Source organism: Sciurus carolinensis, chromosome 18 (genome assembly GCF_902686445.1).
Source record: "Sciurus carolinensis chromosome 18, mSciCar1.2, whole genome shotgun sequence".
Lineage (NCBI taxonomy): Eukaryota > Metazoa > Chordata > Mammalia > Rodentia > Sciuridae > Sciurus > Sciurus carolinensis.
In genome coordinates, this window is record NC_062230.1 from 12,384,951 (window position 1) to 12,410,292 (window position 25,342).

At 54.3% G+C, this 25,342-nt stretch overlaps 1 protein-coding gene across 3 annotated transcripts in view; it reads right to left on the reverse strand.

The window, feature by feature from the left end:
- Radil (Rap associating with DIL domain) overlaps positions 1 to 25,342 on the reverse strand; it is a 56,287-nt gene that overhangs the window by 11,859 nt on the left and 19,086 nt on the right. For all 3 annotated transcript variants that reach the window (XM_047533775.1, XM_047533776.1, XM_047533774.1), the window contains exons 3-6: positions 13,086 to 13,333; positions 12,208 to 12,834; positions 10,337 to 10,374; positions 2,623 to 2,783 (exon numbers count right to left, since the gene is read on the reverse strand). In XM_047533775.1, coding sequence (XP_047389731.1) covers positions 2,623 to 2,783; positions 10,337 to 10,374; positions 12,208 to 12,834; positions 13,086 to 13,333 — 1,074 coding nt within the window. The remainder of the gene's footprint in view (positions 1 to 2,622; positions 2,784 to 10,336; positions 10,375 to 12,207; positions 12,835 to 13,085; positions 13,334 to 25,342) is intronic.

Consider the following 25,342-nt stretch of genomic DNA (forward strand, 5'->3'; position numbering starts at 1 on the left):
GGCCAGCTGTGGGCAGGCTGTCTGAGATCCAGAGCCACCACACCTGCCCAGGGACAGCACAGACCTGACAGGAAGAGGGACAGCTGTGGGAACAACCAGAGGGGTGGGTGGGGCTCTGCTGGACGAAGCCAGGAGCAGCTGGGGTCTGAGACCTGGCCACAAAGACGCCTGTGCCCACCAAGCCTCTGTGAGGAGAAGAGGCTCCTAAGGAAACCAGCCCCCGCTGCTATAGGTACAGGCGCCGGGCCACCGCCAGACAGCCAGCAGAGCCTACAAGGGCACAAAGAAGGTCACGTCCTTGAGAGATGGCCAACGAGGCCTCCTGGCTAAGAGCACTGGACAAAAAATCAGGAATGACAAAAGCAGTCCTGCCAGCTCTGAGGACCTGACCTCTGGGTTCCCACAGCCAGTTCCTGGAAGTCAGCAGCCACCTGTGGCCTCCAGACTTTCCATCCCTCTCCAGTTACTCAGCGCCTGCCACGCTTGGCAGACCCCAGCCTTCTGGGTCAGGTGCAGGGTGGGACGTGGGACCTTGCTCCCAGGGCCCATCACCAGAAGAGACACCCAGGCCCCCCCAAACACAGCTCCTCCTGAGACAGGCGGAGCTGAGGATGCAGACCCCTGAACCAGGGCGGCTCCTCCCAGGAGAAGCAGCCAGGCAAGGTCCCTGCATGAGACTCCCCAGGTCACCCAATGGCACCTCTGAGCACAGCCCAATTGCGCCACGTGGGAAGGGCACCAGCAGGGCACTTGCAGGTCAGGAAAGTGGCCTGTCAGGTCCTGGGCCTGCTCTTCCTGCTGAAGCCCAAACCAAAGGGATCTCCTCCAACCCAACCCCAACACATGCCATGCACAGAGCAGCAAGCGCTGGAAGAGCAGCCAAGGGACCGACTCCAACCGTCCCTCGTCTCAGAAGCTGCCTGTTTCAGCGGCAAGACACAGAGCTTGGGTCTGGGGTGGAGGGCAAGGACAGCCATGTTGCAGGCACTGGGTTCCACCCTGGGGCAGCCTGGACAGCAGGCGGCTGGGTTTGAGGGTCCTGGCTGGAGGCCTGAACCCCTGCAGACATTCACACCACATTCTCAGCAGATCTGCTTTATATCCAGGGCCTGTGCAGGGAGACCATGCCCTCCCTGGGAGTCTAGCGAGCTTTCATGGTCACCAGAGGGGGAAAGGGAAAGGGTCACAGCCCAGAACACCCCTGGAACTGGGAAGGATCCATGTCAAGGGCCAACACTTTCCACAGATGGTCAGGTTCCAAGGCCCCGGGAGTCCCACAAGAAGGGTCCTGACTCCCCGGTACCATAAAGCAGAGGAGGGGAAAATACCCTCTGGTTCTGCCCTGTCCAAGTGCAGGGCATGCCCTCCCCCAACAGTCTGACGCCAGAGCCTGGCCCAGACAGGCAGGCAGGCCCGGGCCTGCACAGGGACCCCAGGCCCATGGTCCACGTGAGTCTCAGCAGCCTGGGCCCCTCCCCCACGGGGCCCTGAAGCACAGCAGGAGCTTGTCCAGAGGACTGGACCTCTTCAAGGTCACCATGCAGACACCTAAACCCTCATCCTGACCATCAAGAGCCCCGCCTCTCAGGAAATGTACCCCTCAAGACACCAGGAGCCACCGCAGGGTCCCAGTTTGCCCAGGACCCCACACTGGCTTTGACTTCGCAAGGATGGAGTCCATGCCTGCTTCCAGGATGACACAGAAGTGTATGGCAGACCAAGTCCACGTGGCTAGTCTGCCCAGTGCCTGGCTTGTGTGTCCCTCCCAGCTCAAGCCTCCTGCTGCAGCCTGGACCCTCGGAGGCAGGGTCCACTCGGGACCCCCATCACATCTGAGACAGGTCTCACAGACAAGAAGGAATGAGCAGCTTTGCTTCTGCCACAGCAGAGCAAAGCTATGTGGGACAATCCCTGGCCCACCCCCATGAGGCTCTGGACCCAAGTCCCCCTGGTGCCTGGGCGGTACACTGGTCCCACTGCAGGACAACCCTGCCCTCCTCCCTGGCCGCCTCCAGTGCCCCCCAGGCCATCTCCAGCCCCTCCCAGCCCTCAGCAGACACCCACCTATGGGCCTCCAGGCCTGGCCCCAACACCGCCCCTCCTCAGGGCCCTCTGAGGCCACCCTGGCCAGAATCACCTCACTCAGTATTTTCAGAACACTTCCTACTGCGTTTGATAAATCCTCAAATGCACATTCCCTGCAGTTTAATCTCTGAAATTCACACATTCTACAACTTTGCGCCCACAGGCGGCGACGCCCTTCCTTCCTGAAGTAAGGGCGCATCTCTGATCCTTGCACATGGTCCATGATGCATCTGTCTCTCCCCTGCCAGGTGACCTGTGCGCCCCAACCTCCCCACAAGCACAACAGAGCGGGGCTGGTGGCGATGCCTCCACTCAACGGGACGTGAAAAGGCAGGACCGGTGGCACCGCATGCTATGCGTCCAGAGGCATCAGGTGAGCCCAAATCCCCAGGGCACTGGTCTCAGAGGCAGTCCCCAGAGAGCTGGAGCTGAGGGAGCCCCCACCCGACTCCATCCCTGTTCCCACAGCCAACGGTGCCCGAGGACGGTACGCGGCTGTGAGGGCCCAGCAGCCGTGGAGCGGAGTAGCCAGCATACCTGTGACGTCCAGCTCCTCCTCCATGCTCTGCATGTAGAGCGGGCATTTCTGCTGCATGAAGTACAGGAGCTCAATGGAGTTGGACATCCAGAAGAGAATGTGCTGCAGGTCTGGAACCAGGTCAGCCATGGTGAAGCTGGCCCAGGAGATGGGCTCCTGGCTACCGAGACAGAGACAGGAGTTAAGCTGGCCACGAGCCCGGGCTGAGTCTGCCGCTCTGTCACACGGGGACGTCTGTTCTCATGGGACCCTAACCCAAACAACTACTTTGTCAACCTAGAGGTAAGACAGGGAGGTCTGGAACTGTGCGTGTACCCACCTGGCATCTGCCCACAAGATGGGCAGAGGAAACCTAGTGGAAGGGCAGTCACTGGTAAAGACCTCTAGTAAATAACCTGTTTCTGTCTCTCCTCTTTAGAAATAAGATAAAAAAGCAGCCACAAATGCTGAGAGGTGGGGCCTACGTGCACGTGGAGGGATGAGGTCCGTGGCTTCCAGAACACGGAGCGTGAGCTTGGGCATGTTATTAAAGAATGAGGAATAGGAGCTTCAGCACGACATTTAACAAGGTGATTACCAGGGAAGCAAGCATAACAGAAGTCTGGGAGATGCACAAATAGTAGCTAAATCCTACTGTGTCTGAGAAGGAAGTCAGAAGATTGGGAAGTCAATGAAGCGAGGGGCCACAAAGCATGTTCTCTGAAGATCTGGAGGTCGTCGTCAGAAAACCCCAGAGCAGACAATTGACCAGGTCACCCCAGATCTCCAGGAGGAGCCCCGAGGCCGGGACTCCTTCGTGAACCCTCCTGCAGTTTGGGGCATCTTCCATAGGGGTGCTCCACCTACGGTCAATTCAAGCAGAAGCCACCAGACCAGTGCAGCCAGGTGCCAGGCACCAGGGAGCGGCTCGGACCCCTCCTGAGGCCATCCAAGTGGGACAAGAGCATCTTCCCTCCCAGATCTGCCGCCTGTCAGCTCAGGGCTCCCTCCTTAGGGGATAGCGGCAATGTTGCCTGCCTCCCCCAGTGGCAGTCTCTAGAGCCACCCAGTCATCTCGCCATCTCGGGCACAGGACCCAGGATGTGTGTCAACTGCCCTGTGTGACTTGAAACTTCCTTTCATCGTCACTGTGCTGGATAATTTCTCATTTTAAAATGGCAGCACGTCTTCCTCAGGTTCCTCATCTCGTTAACACACAGCCCAGTATTAAGCCCTGACCAGGCAGGGTGGACCTCCTGGTGTCCCAGAAGCTCAGGGAACGAGTCATTCGCTGACTTCCACAATCCTGTCTTCTGGGCACTGCTGAGCATCAGGTCGCTGTGCACCCTGGAGCTGTGACTAGACGTGGGAATCGTCTGCAGGTGGATCACCCCCAAATATGGCTCGGCCTGGCCTGGGGTGAAGACAGCACCCCTACTGCCTGACACCCACTAGCCTGGGACCCCTCACTCCTCGCCCCCTCACAGGGGACTCTACGTGGCCAGCCTCCAAGGAGGCTGCAGCTGCTCAGCCGCCACGGGGCATTGAGAGCAGCCTCTGCCCAGGACCTGGAGGGCTCTTTGACCCCACTGCACCTGCAGGGCATCAAGGTGAGGCCCTCAGAGGGACCCGAGGGCAGCACCTGCGTTTGGTGTCTGCTCACAGTCCAGGCTCCTGGGGAGTCTGCAGTGCCCCTGGAGGGAGCTGCTGGGACCACGCAGGGCTGGGCCTGGAGGAGGTCACGGCAGGGCCAGGACTGTTTTTCTCCCTGGTCCAAGATTCTCCCCAGGGCCTGAAGCTCCTTTGCTCTCGCTGATGTAATTCACTTTTATCCACAAATAGGGCTGACATCTCTGTCCTGCTCCTGGGTGGGGAACAGACTGGCCAAGGTGGCCCCTCCTCACTGCTGCGCCTCCTTGGTATTTGCACAGGGCCAACTCCTCCCTGCCCACTCTCCGTGACCAGCTGAGTCACACGTACATATGCAGAAGAGCACACAGCACTGTCATTCAGAAAGGGCTACTTGGTTTTCAATATTTATTGCCCTTCTTAAGAAACCACCCACCAGGCCCTGCCACCAGGAGCTTCAGTATCAAGCCCCAGCAAGGTCAGCACAGAGTGCTCACCACCCAGCTGGGCCACGCACCATGGCTCCCTCTGAGTCGGGCACAAGGAGACCTGGCCCTTCCTGCACAGCCTATGTGGACAAGGGGCAAGCAGAGGCCTGGTGGCAAAGAAAGTCCCCCCGTAGGCCAAGAGCAGGTCACTGGAACTCAGTGAGGAGCAGGAAGGCCTGTGTGGCTAAGCAAAGCCGGAAGTAAGGCCTCCAGAAAGCCGTGCAGAGGGGTCCACAGCCGGCACTGTGCCCAGGGGGCAGGCAAGGCATCCTGAGCAGGTGGGAAGCGGAGAGCAAATACGGTGGCAAAAACCTGGACCCGGCCAGCCCACCCATCAGAGAGGAGGGAGCGCGTGAGCAGTGCAGGCACCCGAGGAGCAGCGAGTCACAGCTGCTGACCTGGAGCCCCTGAGTGACAGTCAGTCACCACACAGCTCATCCTGTGCAGCTCACGGGTGGAAGGGAGGGAGGAGGGAAGGGATCCATGTCACACGCAGCTGCCTCGGGCTGGACTTCCTGTGATGGCAACTGAGCACAGCTTCTCTTCAGGAGCGCATGTTCTGTCATGTTTGTGCAACAGTGAAATGAATGCTGCTGGAGGACCAGGTGGGGACAGGAACGACTGAGGGTCCAAGTTGCAGAGCTAAGTAAGGCTGGACCACAGCAGGGTGGACGGGCAGGGGCAGCAAGCGATGAGCAGGGCGAGGACTGGCAAGGTGACAGGTGTCTTGACAAGGCCAAGTAGCCTAGCAGAGCCACCACTAACAGAGCGAGGCGAGGTGACAAAGGCAGAGTGGACACGGATGTCTGGGGTGGGACGTGAATGGAGGAGCTGGCAGAGGACAGAGCGAGACCAGGGAGGGAGCAAGAGGGGCCAGGCGAGGAAGGCCCAGCAGAGGCCTGCAAGCATGGGGACAGCAGGCCAAGCAGGACAGGGGCCACACGCCCAGCAGTCCATCGAAGGCAGTGTGGAGAAGCAGAAGCCTCCCAGGTCCTCAGCACAGACTCCCTGGTGACAGTGTTAACAGGCAGGGGACAGAGGATGCCAGGCGGCGGGGCTCAGTGGACAGAGCATACAGAAAACAGAGGCAGCAATGCAACCTGAGGCCCAGTCTAGGATGAGGGAGGGAAGAGTGGGGCAGCCATGGTGGTAGCAGGCAGGCGGAGGGGCTGCCCTCTCCCAGGTGTGGAGGGCCGTGTGCCTCGAGGGCCCAGTGCCGCCTGTGTCCCCGGGGCTGGTCCTCCCTGCACGCTCCCTCTGGGTGGGGCTGGGTTTCCGATGGCAACACTTGCGCCCACATGAGCCTGTCCATCTTGGGTGCCCCCTTTGTGTAAGCAGCCTGAGCCCAGCTGTCCAGCTGTGGGGTCTGACACCAGCACATCTGCCACCTGACCTTCCCTGATCCCCAAAACGTTCTGAGTCCCAGACACATCTGGCCTCAAAGGCTGGGGATGAAGGATCGCAGGCCTGAATATGAACATTCACGAATGATCTATCATACGTGAGGCTGACGCTTTGGTAGAATAATAAACACAGACCTTTGGGCACCACTGGGAACTGGGGAAGTCTCCCGAGCCTGGTGGAGGCCGTAGGGTGAAGGTGTGTGGAGGCGCAGGGGAAGCCAGGCCTCAGGGGATCTTCAGCCCCTGAACTTCAAGCCAGACTCCAAGCCCTTAACACAGAAGCACACCACCACCTGCACTGCGGACAGCCTTAGGCCTCAGGTGTGAAGCTCTCAGCTCCCGGAGGCTGGGCCTCAGCAGCCAGGGCTCCGCACGCAGGTGAGGACAGAGTGGACGAATCCAGGAGAACTGGAGCTGCATCCCACAAAGCCAGGGCTCTGCCACAGGTCCACAAGGCCCTCTGCTTGTTCAATTTACAGGCAGGGGGCAGAGAACGAACAGGACACCCTCAGCCTGTGCCACAGAGAGAAGCACATAGCCAGTAGAGGGCACAGAGCATCCCAGAAATGACAGCAATAGGACCGGAGCTACAGGACCAGGACCTGGGACTGCAGGAGACCTCCGCACACAGTGCACACTGGTCACCACTGAAAACCACACTGACCTCAGTGGGAGTGGACCAAGGGAAGGGAGAGTCGCCCCAAATACTGACACCACCAAAAGATAGGACATGAGGTCATGCAGTAATCATATCTTGAGGGACTAAAAAGATAAAAGAATGTAAAACATGATTCAACAAGGCATATTTAACTTAAGAGAAAAAAAGGACCGAGAGGCCAGGAGTGATCACTGAGAAAGGACCAGAGACAGGTAAGATGTGGAAGAGCTGTGAGGAGTCGAAGGACGCGATGACCCGAAGGTCAAGTATAGTGACAGGAGCCCCCAGGGGAAGCAGGGTCAGGCAGAGCTGTCAGAGCAACAGCAGCCAAAACTGAAGGGGGCCCCAGAACTCCAAACAGGAGAAACACAGACCAACCAACCCCAGAAACATCGTGCTTAAAACTGACGACCCAGAGAGAATCTTAAGACTTCTCAGCAAGACAGGATGCTAAGGGACGATGGAAGCACATCTTCCAGGGCTGAAGGAAGAGAGCTGACCTCCTCCCTATGAGCCAAGCAGACGGAAACATTTCCCGACACTATGTCCAAGGAGCTGGCCGCCACAGAGCTGCACTCAGGATGACTTCAATCCCAAGGGAACATTCTGGAATGAGGGAGCTGCACAAGGAGTCATAAGGAGAAAAACACTGGTAAGCAAAAGCACGTGGGTAAATCAAGATAAACAGATTATACAAAGAATGATGTGGGAAATGACAGGGCTGAAAGCAAAGTGCAGCTCAAATAATACAAGTGATAGACTGAAAGCCAGAGGTGGGATGGGACTGGAGCCAAAGCCTTCTAAGATCTAGTCTTGTGTTCCGCAAAAGAAGATATCAATATTTTCAGAATAACGCTGAAACCAACAGGGGAGTTTCTAAACTCCAATTAGATAAGAAAGTATAAAAATGAAAGGCAATAGGCATGGTAATACCTCCGATTGGTAACTATAATAAACGTAAATGGGTTAAACTTGTACACCAACAAAGATGAGCAGACTGTATAAACAATTACTTTCAGAAGTAAAAGGGCGCAGAAAGATTCCAAGAAAGAAATGAAAAAACTTACCGGACAAACAGCAAACACCCGGAAAGTGTTAAAGTATTAACACCAGTGGAAGAAGACTTTAAAGGCAGTAAGAATTATTAGGAAAAAGAGGGACTTTAAAAGTAATGGTTTTAAAGGGGATGCTTGAAGCTGTAAGTGCCTCATGCAAAGTACCAACAAAAATAAAAGTTTTTAAAGAAACTTACAAATTCACAACAAGGGGAAGTGTTAGTTCATCTCAAAATCATAGTCTAAGCTGACAAAAAGTTAGTATTAATCAAATTAAATGAACAAATATTATCTCATAGACATATGCTGAACTTTAGACAAAAAATAATCTTCAAAACACAAATGGAAAGCTTGCAAAAATCTATCACAAACTAGCCAACAAGGGATTCTTAACAAAACAAAAACGACAAGAGAAAAGTCTTACAAAAAACACATTTTCTTATCATATTGTAACTAAATGAAAAATAACAGCACAGGGCTGGGGCTGGGGCTGAGTGGTAGAGCACTTGCCCAGCACATGTGAGGCCCTGGGTTCAAGCCTCAGCACCGCATATAAATAAATAAAATAAAGGTTTAAACAAAAAGAAAAAGAAAGGCACAGAAAAGCATATGTATTTAGAAATTCAAATAACTTCCAAAATAATTCATTAATTAAAGAAGAAATTAAATAAAAATCATGCAGGGATAAGGAAATAAAGAATGGTTCTACATGAGAAAACCTAGGGGTACAGACCCCACGTCAACAGAAGCAAAGGAAGAAGAAGGTCCCAGATGCAGGCAGGTGTCGGGTGAAATCCAATGGTCATTCACATTAAAAAAAGAAACAACAGGATCGGAGCAAACACAGCCAAGTGTGAACAACGGTAAACCCAGGAGCGTGTTCGTGGTGGCAGGAAGCATACCCTGTCCTCTATTTTGGAAGTGGTTCATTATTTTTAAAAGGAAAAAAAAATCAATCAGGATGGACACAGGACTGCTTCTAGGCCCTGACGAACATTCTGGAGTACAGTGGAGGGGGTGAGCTGGAGGGAAGGCCTGGCTCTTCCTGTCAGTGGGGAAGCTGGGTCCACCTGCATCTGCTTCATACCGAGGGTGCTGGGGGCCCCAGGCTGCCCACAGACAGGCTCTGAGACAGAGGGTCCCATCTTACCTGCACCTCAGCACACAGGAGGAGGGCTGGGCAGGCGCCTGCCCCCTCGTTGCCCCTTAGCACTCTGATTGTGCTGGAGCCCAGCAAAGGACAAGTCCCTGGGGAGGCCCCATACTCAAACTGGCCCTGTCCCAACTTCCACCAAACTCCCTCGCACAGAAACCCAGCATGGGTCCTGAGCCTTGGCCACCTTCCTGCCATCTGCCCAGGCTGCCTTCAGCCTGGGTTCTACAGGAGGCAGTGCCTGGGTCCCCTCACAGCCTCAGACCCGACAGGACGTGACTCCCACTTGGCACATCAGTCGGATCTTGCTCTGGCTTCCAACACTGACAGGAGCCAGGGAGTGGGTTTGTGCAAGTGGGAGGCACCCTGAGCTCAACTGCACCTGGGAAGGACATCAAGAATGGATGGTGAGACCCCAGCCCTGCTGCCTGACCTGTGGCCTCTGAGTGTCCTTAGCTCCTGCTTTGAAAGGGGGACAGTGAAATCACCTGCAGGACCCCAGAGCACACGTGAGCGAGCACACATGGCAATGGTGTGCGCAGGTTTTGAGAGATGAGGCAGAAACAGGAACGAGGCTGGCCTCTACCACGCTGTGGCCTGACTTAACCTGGGAGCCCCACAGATTCTGCCCCTTCCCTCCACGCCCCACCAGACCACCTTTGACTTGGCTTTCAGTGTTACGAACTGGGTGGGGCTCTTAGAGGTGACCTGGATAGGAAGTTCACATGTGTGTGCAGAGGATCATGTTACAGATTCGGGGGACTGTCCTTCAGCATGGTTTTTAGGTTTGATGACACAACAGCAAGTGGCTGAGGTTCTAGGACTCTCGCGTGGCAGGATCCACAGTACAGACACACAGCACTGCTGCCCCTACAAACCGGCCCCAGAAGAGGTGCTTCTGGAGGGTTCCACACAGGGGGTGCTGCAGGGCTCCACGTCTGCACCTCTGTCACCCGGTCCAGACAGCTCTGCTGAGGTCCGGCAGCAGCACAGGTTAGAGGCGTCCCTCTGTGGAGGGAGTCTTGGGGGGAGCAATACACAGCCCGGTCTCACAACTGAGGGCTGCACGTCTTTCCTGAGGGGGGCGGGGAATTTAACCTGGTGATCAGGGAACGTGGGCCACAGGCCTTGCCTACTCAGCCCTGGGGAGACTTCTCACCCAGAGCTTCCCAGGGTGGTAGTGACAGAAATGGACGCGCTGCTCTGAGATGGAAGGACAGTTGGTGAATTCCAGAGCTGCCTGACCCCCAGCATCTGGAGGCTCCCTGAGGACCTGGCTCCTCGGGAAGCAGGAGCCTGAAGGGAGCGTGTGGCTGAGAGGCAGGAACCATAACTGGGCCATACTTACAGTTGTGCCTGCTTCTCTGCCAGTTCTTTGGTTTTCTCCTACAACAAGAGAGAGAAACAGGGTAACAGATACATCCAAACACATCACTCCATCTCCACAACACAGGGCTCACTATCCCAGACATCCTGTGCTATGCTGATGGTTTACTCTCAGCAATGTCAGAAAGAACTTTCCATTGACCGAGGTGTCTTCCGTTCCATCATTAAACATGACCTACACACTTCCTACGGTAGAAGCAGTCCACAGCCCTCAGCCGTTTAAAACATAGTAAAGACAGGACAAACACTTTACACATACTAGAATGAGCAGTCTACTAACACTTAACATATACATTTTGAGATGCCAGCCACAGAAACAATAGGCTTGAGTATTTACAGATATATGTAAACAGCGCAGCAGGGCGCGGGGTTAGCTAACATCTGCGCATCCTCCTAATCGAGAAATTGCTCTCGCTTTAGCAGCAGATTAGTGTCGGTTCAACAGAACCCTCGTTGCTGGCAAGGACAGGGAGGTGGCACTGGGAGCTGCCCTGCAGGAAGAGGGGGCTCTGCAAAGGCCAGAGCGGAGGTGGGGAGGTGCCACGGGGCACAGGTAACCTGGATTCAAACACCTTTGACTGTGAGCTCCAGATGCCCCAGGAGCAGCTCCTGCCTGCAGCCTCGGTTTCCAAGCCTGTGAAACGCTGCAGGGCTGGGTCCCCGTGTGCAGCGGGTGTGAACCAGGAGTGGGGCAGTGTCCCTGGGTGGGGCAGTGGCCCTTGGTGATGCTCACTCTCCACCTGCCCCTCAGCAGTGACTCGTGCCCTCCTGGACTCGGTTTCCTCACCTGTGATGTGGGACACAGCATCAGCCCAGTCAGGTCAAAGAGTATGGGGTTGGTTGGTGAGCGCTGGGATGCTGCGAGGGTCCCCAGGCCCCGGGCACTGGACTCTCCAGAGGGTGTGTGGCCATGCCATGGGGGGGCTATCAAATTCCAGCACACCCACAATGCCTGCGGGTCACTCACTTGAACCTCCAGATGGGAAGGCCCATCAGACTTGTGCTTTCACGTATTTTAAATGTAGATTTTAATACGAGAAACTGACTAGGTGTCCACGCCGCCAACGGTCTGCCTTTTCCACATTCGCATGGGAGAAGCACAGCCAATATCAGCAAAGGCCTCTGAACAACTCTAAGTAACTGTAAGCCACCCTACGAGCCTCTGGGAGCAGCGCCACGGTGGGGCAGGAGCAGGCAGGGAGGCTGAGACCACTGGGCACCCCAGGCAGCCGGCTCTGGAGCTCGCCCAGCCAGTGGGGCAGCAATTCCAAGTTAATCCCCCAGCGCCATGTCTGGAGTCATTGTGAGCAGGGACCAGCCTCTAGTGGGTGGAGGCCAGGGCTATGATGCTGAGGACGAGGCCCCCAGGTTGAGAGACCCCAGCCAGGAGGAGAGTCTGTCAATGTCCAAAAGCTGACTGTCCCCGCATCCTCACTACCACGTGAAAAGGGGCTCCCAGGGGACAGCTCAGGCGGGGGCAGCTCACCAGCCCCAGAGAAAAGCACCAGGACCGAGCCTGTGGCAAGGGCCCGCGAGAGCTCCCCAGGTCCCCTGGGCCTGCAGTACCCAGGCTCTGGGGTTTCTCATTTCTAGGCAGTGATGGCACCAGGTCAGGCTGGACCACGGGAAGGGACAAAGCTTGGAAGCAGTCACCAACTCTGCACCAGCCAGACCCATGCCGAAACCTGGAATGCGGCACAGCTGCTGTGGGCCTGGGACTGACCCTTTGCCCAGCCCGGCACTGCCACGGGGCTACCAGAGAGGACTCGGTCCTCCACCTCACAGGCATAGCGGCGGACACTGCGCATGGCCCACCAGCACTGGCCCACTCACCCAGACGGTCTCACGGATCCTCTTGGCTATCTTGAGCAGGAGTTGTCCAAATGTGCCTGGCTCGAAGTGGGTGGCCGAGTGCTGGATGCAGAGGCAGAGCAGGAAGGCAGGGGTCAGCTTGTAGTCGTCGCCCCCTGGCTCCACCAGCGTCATGACTCTCTGCAGCAGCGCGTCCTCCACGCCGGGCTCAAACTCCAGGAGCAGCTGTCGCCGCCGCGGCACACCAGCCAGCACGGAGGAGGCGGTGTCCCCGGCCCTAAGGGCCGTGCCACACATCCTGCAGTTCTGTGGCGCAGCCCGGAGCCGGGCCAGGGCCCCCGTGGGCAGCGGCTGGGCCTGTGCTGGGTCCTTGAACAGCAGCAGGTAGTAGAGGCCCAGGGAGAGCAGGTCACCATGCTGCAGGGCCACGGTGTTCCGCCCCACTTCCTTGAAGTTGACCGAGATGGGCGCCCCAGGGATGGGCTCCAGCAGCAGGGCCGGCGCCTGTCCATCGGGGGGCTGGTACCGCCGGAGGGTGCAGTGCAGGGGCAGGATGTCAGGGGCCGACAGGCTGATGCTGGGCTTGCTGGACGGCGTGCGCTGGCCCACTGTGTGCCGCTCGCGGTTCAGCACGTACACCAGGCTGTCCTGAAACACAGACACCTGACTCAGGCGTGGGGACCACCTGGCAATGCCAGCAGAGGGCAAGAAAGGGACAGAACAGGTGTCCCAGTCTCTGGCTGGGGCTGCTGTCCACTGGACACACCAGCACTAGGGAGCCCACCCCTGACCACCCGGCCTGCCCTGGGGCAGGTGCGTGAGAGGCCAGGCTGGAGGCACAGGCCTGACTTGAGTCCCTGGACGGTGCGTGGGGCCGTGGTGTCAGAGGGACTGCTCACGTGCTGCTGGCTGTAACCCTGCAGGAGAAGCAGGTGTGGCGACTGGTACAGGGAGTCGCGCATGGTGTCCTGGCTGGGCTCCTCAGGCCCTGGGGCAGCGTCAGGCAGGGTGGTGGCCGGGCTCAGACTGGTTTCACTGACAGTGCGGCGCAGGCGGGGTGGAGGGGAGCTCCCGGCAGCCCCTGGGACCAAGGCCGGGGTTCCCTTGGCACGAACCCGCTGCAGTCTCCGGGCTTGGGCATTTATCCCTGAAACAGAATCCATGCAGATGAACTCTCCCAGGTCCTCCTGCACTTGAATCTCCTAAGACACTCCTGACACCTGTCACTGTTGTGTCAAAGCAGGTTTGCAGGAGGCTCAAGGACTTTGTGCACTTGCTGTGCTCTCTGAAAGGACAGGCAGCACCTCAGGATCATGAGGCACCCCCAGAAAAGCTGCTCCCAGGGCAGTCAGGAAGTAAGCACCCGCCCTATGCAAGCCCAGTGACCCATGACCTCCACTGTGGTCCTTGGCACCAAGCCCACCAAACAAATGCTCCTCCCACCAAGTACAAGCTCCTCTTAGGTCACCATGTCACCCCAGAGCCCTGTCCTGTTCACCCACCTGTCTTGTCCTCCAGACCCGGTCTGTAATTCTATACTTCCCTGGGATGAGACACAGTTAGTCATCGTCCCTCACTAGACGAGGGGGAGTGGTCAACTCACCACAGTGCCCTGAGGGTGGCTTCTGCAACGGCATGACTGCCACCTTCCCAAGGCCACCCTGGACACCACCAGGCTAGAGCAGGCATATGCACAACACACACACATGCACACGCAAACACATGTGCACTCACATGTACACACGCATGCACACGCGTGCACTCACACACACACCCACGCTGCACTACACACAGGTGCAACCTAAAGGCAAACAAACCTAAACACGGGCGTATGCACACTCATGAACACACATGCAGACAACACACACACACACAGACATGTACACACAGCCCGGAAATCACACACATCCCGTAAAAGACCTTTAAAATCTCATGCTCACAAATACAGGAAGCGCTCTCTGCACTGCTGCTACTGGGAAAGCTGGCGAGCAGGATCGAGTGAGCCCAGGAGACCTGAGACCCCTCAACATTCCCCAGCGCTTTCCTCCCCAAGCCTCTGCTGAGTCCCCTCCAACCTTGTCCCCATCTGTGGCATCCTTTTCTGCAGCCATTCCAAACAAAACCAGACAAAAGCCAGAGGGAGGCTTGCAGGAGCGAGAGCGAGCAGCCCGGTGTGCGCCTTACCAGGAGCTGGCGGCCGAGCCCTGTCCTTCCTTCCAGAAGGCCGCCTGCGCATCTGCAGCCCGCGGGGGGCCGGGGCTGCAGGGAGGCCGGCTAGCCGCAGTGCTGAGGCTGCTCCACCCGCTGCACCCCTGCTCCTGCCTGCTGCAGAGTCAGCCCAGCAGGGCAGGGAGCAGCACAGGTGCCCAGCAGGTGGGGTCGGAGCCCCAGCCTGTCACACCTGCCACACTGGCTGCAAGGACAGCAGCAGACCCACAGCCGGGCCTCACTGCATAACCCTGGGGCCACATCTGAAAAAAGAACAAAGCAGTTCAAAATGAAGTTCCAGCCCCTGAGTTGTTCCCAGTTCTAGCGCCGGGCTGCAGGAGAGGGTGCTCCTGAGCAGTCTTGGAGTGTGGAGCAGCAAGCCGAGAAGCAGGGCCTCTCCTCCTGGCCTCTCGGGGTCTCCCAGAGGGTCCCAGCCCCGATGGATCTACACACGGGATGTTCCAGGAGTCCTCCTCCTGCTCCAAGCAGAAGGCACACGGCTGACTGGACCCTGTTCTTCCAGGTGGGGACTGGCACTCCCCTCTTGGGTGACCCTTCCCAGGGCTAGGCTCTCTGATCCACCTGCAGTCTATCCCTCCTGCACGCGGACACTGGTGCTGCCCAGGCCTGTGTCCTTGATTCTGGTTGGTCAAGGCTCCAGGCAGCAGCAGCTGTGACTCCACCAGGCCCGGGGCACGTGGGTGCCCGAAGGCAGGAGGGCTACCATCAACACCAGTTTCTGTCCTCCATGGCAGCAGTGTGCGCGGTCACTATGGGGCAGCTGAGTGGACGGAAGTCTGACTGCCGCCTCCTTCCCCTGCCACGGGGCAGCCGGGAGGACGCTTGGGCACACTCATGCGCACACATATACATACAGGCTGAACCCTGCATAGGAGAGCCCCACGGCACTGCCCACTGAGCGACGCACCGGCCCACACAGAGGGCCCTTCCCCGAGCTCCCAGTGGTGGGCTGCAGAGCACCAGGTAAGACCTGGCAAAGAGCATGGTCCAACACGGCTGCTCGACGGGTCTAAAAGTGCCTGGATGCCACCGAGCGTGGCTGTGACTTGTGCAGAAGGGTACACACCACTGTCTTTGAAGACAGAAGAGACCAAAGGGAGCTCACGACAGGGCTGGGCCCACGGGTGGAGGCTCCCGTGCCCGAGACGGCACGACGCGCAATGATAAGAAGGGGCGCAGTAACTTCATGAATATCATGCTTCTTTAATTTTTTAAAACTAAACAAATCTGATAAAAGTTTTACCTGTCTGCTCAGAGAGGCAGGTACCAGGTGCAGTTCAGTGCAACCAATTCTCTAAACTTTTATTTTAAAAAGCTTTTTTTTTGTGAGTAACTGTCACAGAGGTCCTAAAGGCCTCTCACTTGCATGTGACTCTGTGACATGTCCCCACGCCCAGGAGGTGGGTCCAGGCCTTGGGGTCCAGGAGGACTTGGAAAGAGCTATGGTCACAGTGCTGTGTCCCCTGTGAGCCTCAGCACTGGACGGTGCTGCCCAAGCCATGACCACAGACCTCCTCCCCACATGGCTCCTGGGCTGAGGGTGACAGAGGGGCAGGGGCAGCGTCCCTCCCACGTGTATGCTCACAAGTCAATGCCATTGCTGGACGGACACTGCCCGGGGCTGCAAGGTTCTCGGACCCCAGTTATGAGTCTGAGGAAGGAGATTGGGAATTTGCAATTTAAGCAGCTGTCTTGTTTTGGGGTCTAATATATATGGGGTCTTTGCTAAGAACAAGGTCACTCTGGGGCCCCTACAAAGCCAAAAGGGACTTCGCAGTTGTGAGGAAAATGCAATGGCAGACACAGCACAAGGAACCTCTTGTTCCTTGCTGTCTGCCACAGCCTCATTTGGGGAGGTCACGGGCAAGAGCGCCAAGCCTTTGGCAACACGATGATCTTAGATGCAAAGCCATTCCTCTTAAATAAAAGTGCCACTCCTTGCCCCTGAAGAAGGAGGCAGAGCCCGAGGCGCTCACCCCCAACCACATCACAGGTGAGCACTGCCAGCTGGTTCAGCCACCGTCAGCTCTGGGCCTAAGTCCTCATTTTCTTCAGGCGTTTCTGTGACCAGGATCAGTGGGTCAGAGGCTGATTCCATAGGTCTGGGGGATACCCAGGAACCCACATTTTGTAAAAGCTCTCTGACAGGTTCTGGAACCACCCCAGGACCTCCTCCTGCCTCAAACTCTGTCTATAGCAGTTCCTCACAGGAAGGTTCTGGAACCACCCCAGGACCTCCTCCTGCCCCAAGCTCTGTCTACAGCAGTTCCTCACAGGAAGAAAGCCCACAGGGTGCTCGGAAGGCCTCATCTAAAACCTACATTTCTTATTTGTCTGGAGTTCGGATCCTTCTCTAGACAAACGCCTATTAGTTCCTAGAGAGAAAACAGGCCGATGTGGGTTGCCGATGGGCCCGTGTGTGTCTACTCTGCGGCGACGAAATGGAAAATGACCTGGCATGGGACGAAGGACTAGGGCAGCTAGGACCTAGGGGCTGCTGTGTCCCACCCTGAGATCACACTTGGGGACCTTCTGAGGATACACTTGGGGACCTGCTCACCCCCAACACATGGCGCCCCAGACCCAGAAGCAAAATGAACACTTTCCAAAATTCTGAGGATACAATGCACCCAGGACAGCTCTGAAACTCTGCAGGCGAACTAGAGGAAACACAGCTGTGCAAACAGGCCACCTGGGAGGACACGCCTCTGACACGGGCTGGGGAGGACAGACGGGGAGAGTGGCCGTGGTGGAGACGGCGCTCTGGGGGGCCCGGGCTTTGCACCTGCACATTCCCGCCCGCTGCCTCACTGCCCAGGACGCAGCCCTCGGGGGCAGGAATCCTGGCTCCCAGGCTCCCAGACAGATGCTCTGGATGAAGGAGCAGATGACACTGCGGGCCCGTGGTTCTTTCCCGTCACCCTCCTGTCACCTCCACAGAAGGCAGTGGCTGATGTGCCCTCTGCCAGCAGAGACTCTGTGGACTAGGGGTGGCAAGATCAGTTTTGACAACAGCTGGTAATGGTCACCAGGGCTGCCGTGATGGCACCGCTGTGGCCTCAGACAGCCCTGGAAAGAAAAACACAGCAGCCTTCCTGAACGTCACTGGGTTCCTCTAAAAATTCTCCCTGCAGTTCTCCGTCCTGGTCCTGTTTTCCCTTCCCTCCCTGACTCGGGCTTGCAGCTACAGGCACAACAAGGAAACATGTGTGCCTCTCCGCCCACTGGCAGGGCCTCGCGACAGGTGACTGGCTGGCCGGAGGCGTGGGCAGAGCAACGTCCCCATGCTCACAAGTTTCGCTCAAACCGGGGAAACAAGCCTCTTTTAAAGTGATCCCTAGGAACAGCTGGGGATTCGCTGCTAAAATAGACGCTCAGGAGCCGCTGCAAACACAAGTCAGACTCGCCTCGGCAACCTCCTTTTTCTGGAAATATCCTTTCCTAAGGCAGCGAAGGCACGGAGCTGTCAGTCAGGCAACCCCTGGAGTAAAACCCTCCAGCACCTACAAGAGACTCCACACGCGGGCAAGAGGCAAGAATCTCCCCCTCCACCGCCAGCCTCATCCTAAGAGGTGCGGTTCACCCACCCACGGTGGCTTGGCACAGGAGCCTAGCCTCTTAGGGCCAATTCAACCAGTGGGGAAAATCTCTGCAGAAAATGTATAAAGAAACCTCCCCTCCCCAACTAGGAACAGGACAAGGTGGCCTCCTGGAACCACTTTCATTCACCACTGTCTGAGGGTCCCAGCCAGGATAGAAGCCTGGTGCAGTGGCCACACCTGTAATCCCTGTGACCCGGGAGGCTGAAACAGAAGGATCCATACCAAGACCTGCCTGGGCGACTCAGTGAGACCACTTCAAAATTAAAAAGGGCTGGGGATGGATGTGGCTCAGCAGTAGTGTCTGGGGCTGCATCCCCAGTACTGCAGAAACCAAAATAACAGCCAAAGACTGGGGAAAATTTCAAAGTCATAAATCTGATAAGAGACTTGCATCTGGAATATATATATAAGAACCTTTATAATTCCATAGTGTAATAAGAATTCAGACTGCCACATTTAGAGATGGAGAAGGATTTGGATAAACATTTCTCCAAAGAAGATGTGCAAAACGGCCGGCAAGAACATCAAAGGATGTTCAACATTATTAGTCATCTGCAAACGAAAGCCACAGGAAGAGAGCGCTTCCACTCCCGGCCACCGTTGCAATAAAAAGGCTCCCAACGGGGCTGGGTGGCCTGGTGCTGTTGTGCCTGCCTCCCATGCTCAAGGCCCTGGGTTAGAATAAAACAAGCAAAAACCCTCAAAAGGTAAACAACAGCCAGGGCATAAAGAAGCTGGTACCTGCCTACATTACTGGTAGAAATGTAGACTAGTGGAGTCATTTGGGAATGTTTGTCAGTTTATTGACATATTAAACCTCAATTTACCTTAGGCTCCAGTAACTGCACTCCTAGCTATATGCCCAGAAGAAATAAAAATAATACGTGTTCACACAAAAGCTTCTGCACAGATGCTCACAGCAGCATTATCCATGATGGTCAAAAAGTGGAACTAACCCAAACGTCCATCACCTGGCGGATGGACGAACGAAACGTTAGGGACGTGAGAGGGAACAACTCAGCAATAAAAAGGAATCAAATGCCAACACCTTTTACACATGATGACGTTCCAAAACAGTATACTGAGTGAAAGAAGTCAGAGCTCCCAATCTCTCTCCCTCTCTCCCTCTCTCTCTCTCTCTCTCTCTCTCTCTCTCTCACACACACACACACACACACACACACACACACACACAGGATTCCATTTATTTGAAAAGTCCAGGAAAAATACACTTATAGCCCCAGAGCTCATTAGGGGTTGCCTGGGACTGCGGTGGGCTCAGGGGTCTTTTCCTCACAGAGCTGGGAGGGAACCCGGGGTCAGCACCCACCATCACGCCCAAGGGATTTTATTTTATTTTATTTTTTTTACTAAAAATTCACTGAACAGGCGACTCTGATGGCACATGAATCATATATAGGCATATCTGTAGTGCTGGAGCTGAACCCGGGGCCTCGCACGTGCTAGACCAGGGCTCTACCACTGCCCTGCATCTCCAGCCCCCTGAATTATCTCTTGAAATAGAAGTTTAAAAAACATAGTGGATGACATTTCCTTAAGTCATAAAGTCCCAGACTGATACAAGGAAGAAAGCTCTATGAAGTCGAAACTGATAAAACAGCCAAAATTGCTGAGCACCTCCCAGGTTCCATGCGCAGAGAGCGTGAAGAGTGGCAGGTTCCAGGAAAAAGGAGGACAGTCATTCATCACAAAGAAAACCAGCGCAGCAAGGAGAAGCAGTCTTTGCGTGAACAACCCTCGGATGTGTGGAGCTACACATGGTCATAAAAAAGCAAGCCCTGGCTTTTAATCCAACCAAACAGACTACACTGCAGGGAAAAGGCCATAGGAACGGAGTTTTGTCCGGATGCGGCGGGGGAGGGGGAGGACCAAATTCTCATTTTCCGTGGTAGGAAGTCACTAGGTCATGTCTGAAGTTTCAAAACTCAAGAACTAGTGGGATAAGTTGGTCATTTAAAACTATAGCAGTTCACAGCTGAACGCACTGGCCTCTAGGGACAGCAAAACTGGGAAGAAGGAAGGGCGGGCAGAAACTGTGGCTTTGCTTCTGCTTGATTAGCAGGGAGCGAATGCTGCTTTCGCTGTGCACATATATAACTCTGGCGAAAAGAAAGCTTTCCAGAAGCATGTGCTACCAGCCCAGCCAGAGCACACGGACGTGCGCTCTTGTGAACTCATTTCATCAGCCGGGAGCCCCTTCTCACACTCTAAAGTCACCTCCATCTTCATGAGAGCTGTCATGTGGGAGGTGGTCATCGCTCCTGGGGTCAGGGTGCCACATGCAACACTGCATGTTGTCTGCAAGCTTGCAGAACAACCCAGGGGCTTGGAGAGCCACCAGGAGAGCAGGCGCACAGCCTGGTAAGAAGCACTGTCACCAACAGGCTCAGGGACACAGAGCCTGGTGCTGTGTACAGTGTGACACTGACAGCTCTGCCCTCAGAAGGTGGGCTCCACCTTTCTGTCATCACACACACCTTTCTGTATAAGCACCTTATGGTTTGGATGTGAGGGGTCCCCCAAAAGTTCACGTGTGAGGCACTGCAGGAAGGTCAGAGGAGAATTGACTGGGTTGTGAGAGTTTTAACCCAATGGGTGGATTAATCCCAAGTGGTAACTGAAGTGGTGGGGTGTGGCTGGAGGAGGTGGGAACCGGGGCATGGCTTTGGGGTATATATTTTGCATCTGGAGAGTGGAGTCTCTCTGCTTTCTAATCACCGCATGAGCTGCTTCCCTCCGCCACACTCTTCTGCCATGATGTTTTGCCCCACCTCGAGCCCCAAGGAATGGAGCCGCCTTCTATGGACTGAGACCTCTGAAAATGTGAGTCCTCCAATAAACCCTTCTTCCTCTACAGTTTTTATGGTCAGTCCTTTAGTCACAGCAGCAAAAAGCTGACTAAAACAGTACAACACAAATGCAAGGTGAAAACCCATGTGCAAATGGATCTTTAGATTTGCCAGAGTTCTTTCTGTAAGTGCAAAAATGAAAGTCTTGAGAAATTACAGTATTTAACACATTAGTGATAAGCACAGAGGGGTGATTTTACTGACCCTTTCATTTGGTAAACTACAGAATACATAGCAATATGGGTTATGAAGCTGTTCAGATGACCCCAAAGACACATAGAACTCCACCCACATCACGGAATATCCCACAACTATTAAGAATGAATTGGAGCTACAAGAGATGATGTGCAGGGAATTCCAAAGAGGGTAAGAAAAGTAAGACACAGAAACTAGGGTTACAACTGGGCAAAAAGAAAATGGTGCGCGCATGTGTGTGTATGGTTCTACCTGATCCTGTGCAGGACAACGTTGCTTAGCAGGGATATGGAAGGCCACTGTTCTGGATGGAATTCTAAGATGGCCCAGGGTCTTAGGCTTCTGGGATCACTCAGGGATTGGTCCCATGGCAGAAGAGATTAGACAGATAAATCATGTTACCAATCAGCGGACTTTAAGACATGGAGATCACCCCATGGGTTGAACCTGACCATATCTGCTTCTTCTGTGTTGAGAGATCTCTTCAGCTGGTCACAGAAAAGAAGTCACACAGATCCCAAGGGTGAGAGGAATCTGATGCCAGAAGCTCTCCAGCAAACACTGGGAGCTGGGGGTGGTTGTTGGCCAGTAGCCAGCAAGACAGGCAGAAAGAAGAAGGACAGGGACTTTAATCCTATGGCCCTGAGGAAGTGAGTTCTGCCAACAACCTGAGAGCTGGAAAGAGTCCTCCAGGCCTCAGAAAGGAACCACGTGAGCTCAAGCAGAGGAACCCACTATCCTGTGCCCAGACTCCTGACCGGAGAAACTGTGAGAAAATAAAGACGTGTTGTTTTAAGTTGCTAGCTTAAGCAGAAGAAAACAAATGCTGGTTTTAGTACAGGGAAATAGGGGGGCTGTGGTAGAGGCTAGAAGTCTGGGGAGTGGGAGAGAAAAGCCCAGATTGCCTGGGAGAGGACACGGGGAGCAGATGTTGCTGACAGGACTGGGAGAAGGTGAGAAGAGCCCGACAGAGAGCGAGCAGCAGAAATTGAGATGAACGCTGCCGCCAGTGGATTCGGAAGGCAGTGAGGCGCCTGTTCCTGGAAACTGGAGGAAGGAGGGTCCTTGTCACATCAGGGTGGAGAGCTCAAGGCAAGGGTGCTGGGGCTGGGGTGCAGCTCAGCATGCACGAGGCACCAGATTCCATCCCCAGCAGTGAAAGAGAAAGAGGAAGACTGAGAGAGGGAGGGGAGGAAGAAGGAAAAAGCACTGTTCTGCAGCCCTGTGGAAGGTGAAGTGTGCAGGGGCTGCAGCTGAGGTTTCTGAGCAGGAGGTGGAGGTGTGGCCTGGTTTCTTCTGCTGCTCACAGTGAGAAGCGAGAGGACGATCAACTGAAAAGAGCTGTCAAGCGAAAGGCAGCCATGACCAATGACTCTGGAATGGTCGACCTTCCCAGAGGACAAGATGCTAAAGGTCAGAAATGGCTGCCAAGAGTGGCACAGATGAAGAGCAGGGTGTGTGGCTGCCCAAGGTGGAAAGGTCAGAGCGCTCAGCCGCACAGGAGCTGCCTGCAAGATTAGGGTGCTTCACACAGATTTTCTCAATAGTGCCAAAGGACCTTGAGGGAGTTTAGGAGCACTGTCCTTTCACTGCAGAAACTAAAAATAGAGATGGGATTATCTCACATCTGTGCACGTGGTTTTGGTCTAATGGCTGAACTCCTGTGAAATCCTCATGTGACCCACAAAGTTCTTGGGAAAATCCTTCCAGCGGGAACACTGCGGGCAAGCGCTGGAAGGTGCAAAAAGGGAAACGGAAGCATATTGACAGGACATGGGCTGATAAACACAGGCGCCCTTTCGTGAAGAAGGACAGATGGCTTAGGGTGGGGCTGGAGGTCCAAAAGGTGGCACCAAGAGCTCAGAGGGAAGGCAGAGGCTCTTCCTGGGTCTTGCAACCTAACCGAGGCACTCAGGCTGGAGTTTGCTGGGTTGGATTTCAAAACTGCTTTGGACCAGTGATTCTTTGATCTTCTAACTCCCTGCTTCTGAACCAGAATGTCTCTCGCCACCATCCCAGTCCTGTTCCCATGAAGGTCAGGAGTGTGTCCATTTGAGTTTATGGGTCCACAGACAGAAACTACCCAAACGGGCCTGTTCCACCTGATTAGATTAATGAGATATTGAGATTTTGGACTTGAATTGATAACAGGATGAGACTGGAGGAACTTGAGATGGGGTGGGTGCATTTTACAAGTGAATGCAGACATGAATCACTGGGTGCCCGAGGGTGGAGTGTAGCAGCCAGGATTCTAAGGCGACTCCCAACGGCCCTTGCCTTCCCAAGTGTGAATGGGACCTGTGGAAATGTCATTCCCTGGTTATGTTTTGTTATATAGCAAAAGAGATTCTTGTGCATATAAGTTTACGGAGTGCATCACTTCAGGGTCATCAAAAGGGAGCTCATCCAGGTGAGCCATACCTAAATGTGAGCCTTTTAAAAGCAGACGGGAAGTCAAACAGTCAAACACAAGGGGAACTTGGTGTGCCTGGCAGACTTGAAGACACTGGAGGCCGTCTGGGAGGCTGTCTGTTGGGAATGAGAAGGCTGTCACCACTTTTAGTCTCCACTCTCTCCTTCCTCATAGCATGATCCCCAGGCTACCCGTGAGTCAGGCCCAGTCAACAGGAACTGCATTTTCCAGGGTCCCTTGCAGGTAGAGAAGGAGCAACGTGAGGGATGCTCCTGTAGGGAGCGTGCTCCTCAGTTATTCTGCACCTCCTGCTACCCTGAGAACAGAACGGGGCTGGCAAACAAAAGAGGAAGCAACTTGGGTTGCTGGTGACCGGGAAAGCCAGCCCTGGACTTATCAGCTGTTATGTGAAAGAAAATAAAACTGTACTGTGTTCAAGACAAATCCTGGCCAAATACAATCCCTAACTTCATAAAGATTGCTTTACGGTATCACTTTGGTATTAATTTTCTATGTATATAATAGTCCATGTATATGAAAGCATTTATAACTTAAACTAATAATACAATGAATACCTTTGCATCACCACTCAACCTAAAAATAATGAACCATTCCAGTCTGTTCTTCCATCTCTCACCCTACCTCGGAGGGTCACTTTCTGGATTCTTTGTTTAACAGTCCCTTGTTTCCAATTTATAGTTATGCCATGCATTTCTGCAAACTCAAATTATATTGCTTGACTTTGCTTGTTTTAAAATCTTATATAAATTACACAATACTTTATGTATTTCACAGCAATTTGTTTTTTCCTCAGCATGATGAGACGTGTCGATGTGGATGTATAACTGTGGTTTACTTTCACAGCTTTATGGTACTTACTGCATGAATGCACCACTTTCTAGCCATTCCACCCGGTGGGTATGTGGGTTGTTTGGAGTTTTAAGCTATTACAAAATGCTACTAATACTCTACTTGCTTCCTGGTCACCTGTGGGACAGAGCCTCTTGGAAAGCCCTACCCAACTTCTCTGGCACCACGGTGAATATAGAAATCGTGGCATTTACGTGGCACATTGGAAGCAACAAATGCTGTGTGAAGTCCCAGACGCGTCTCTGAGCCCACAGACTCTGGCCATCCCAAGGGTTAAGGGGACCAGAGAGATGAAGCACATCCGTGCCCCACAGCATGACACGGAGACTGCGAGTAAAACTGGAACTCCAGGGTGTGGGCGCATCAACCTGACAGACAGGACCAACTGCTCCCAAAGGGGTCCAAAATCCTCAGCACTGTGCTGGAGTCCCCACTGCTCCTCATCCTTGTCAGCCTAGATACTGTAACCTTTTTCATTTTTTGTGAAAAAGTTTTTTCCTAAGCTTGGCATGGTGGTGCGCACCTGTAATCCCAGCGACAGGAGAGGCTGAGGCACGAAGATCCCAAGATCAAGGTCAGCCTCTGCAATTTAATGAAACCTGTCTCAAAATTAAAAACAAAACCTTTTTCCTGGTCTCTATTCATATTTTATTTCTTACAAGAGTGGGATCTTTTCTTATTTACTGATCATTCCTAGTTCCTTTTCTATGAAAAGCCTATATGTTTCTTTTGCCCATTTTTAACCAGTTTTTTTTTTATCTTTTTAAATACATTTTTTCTTGCCATCTTTAATATATCCTGGACATTAATCATTTGTCAGTTTTATGTATTACAAACTCTTCTCCCAGATCATGGTCAAATATGTCAGCTTCCCGTTTTTTGCTATTCATTATTTGATGAAGAGTATCTTTTGTTATCAATCTCTTCCCATATGGTTGAAGCTTTTCTGAGTCTTCCTTAGGAAATTCTCTATGCCA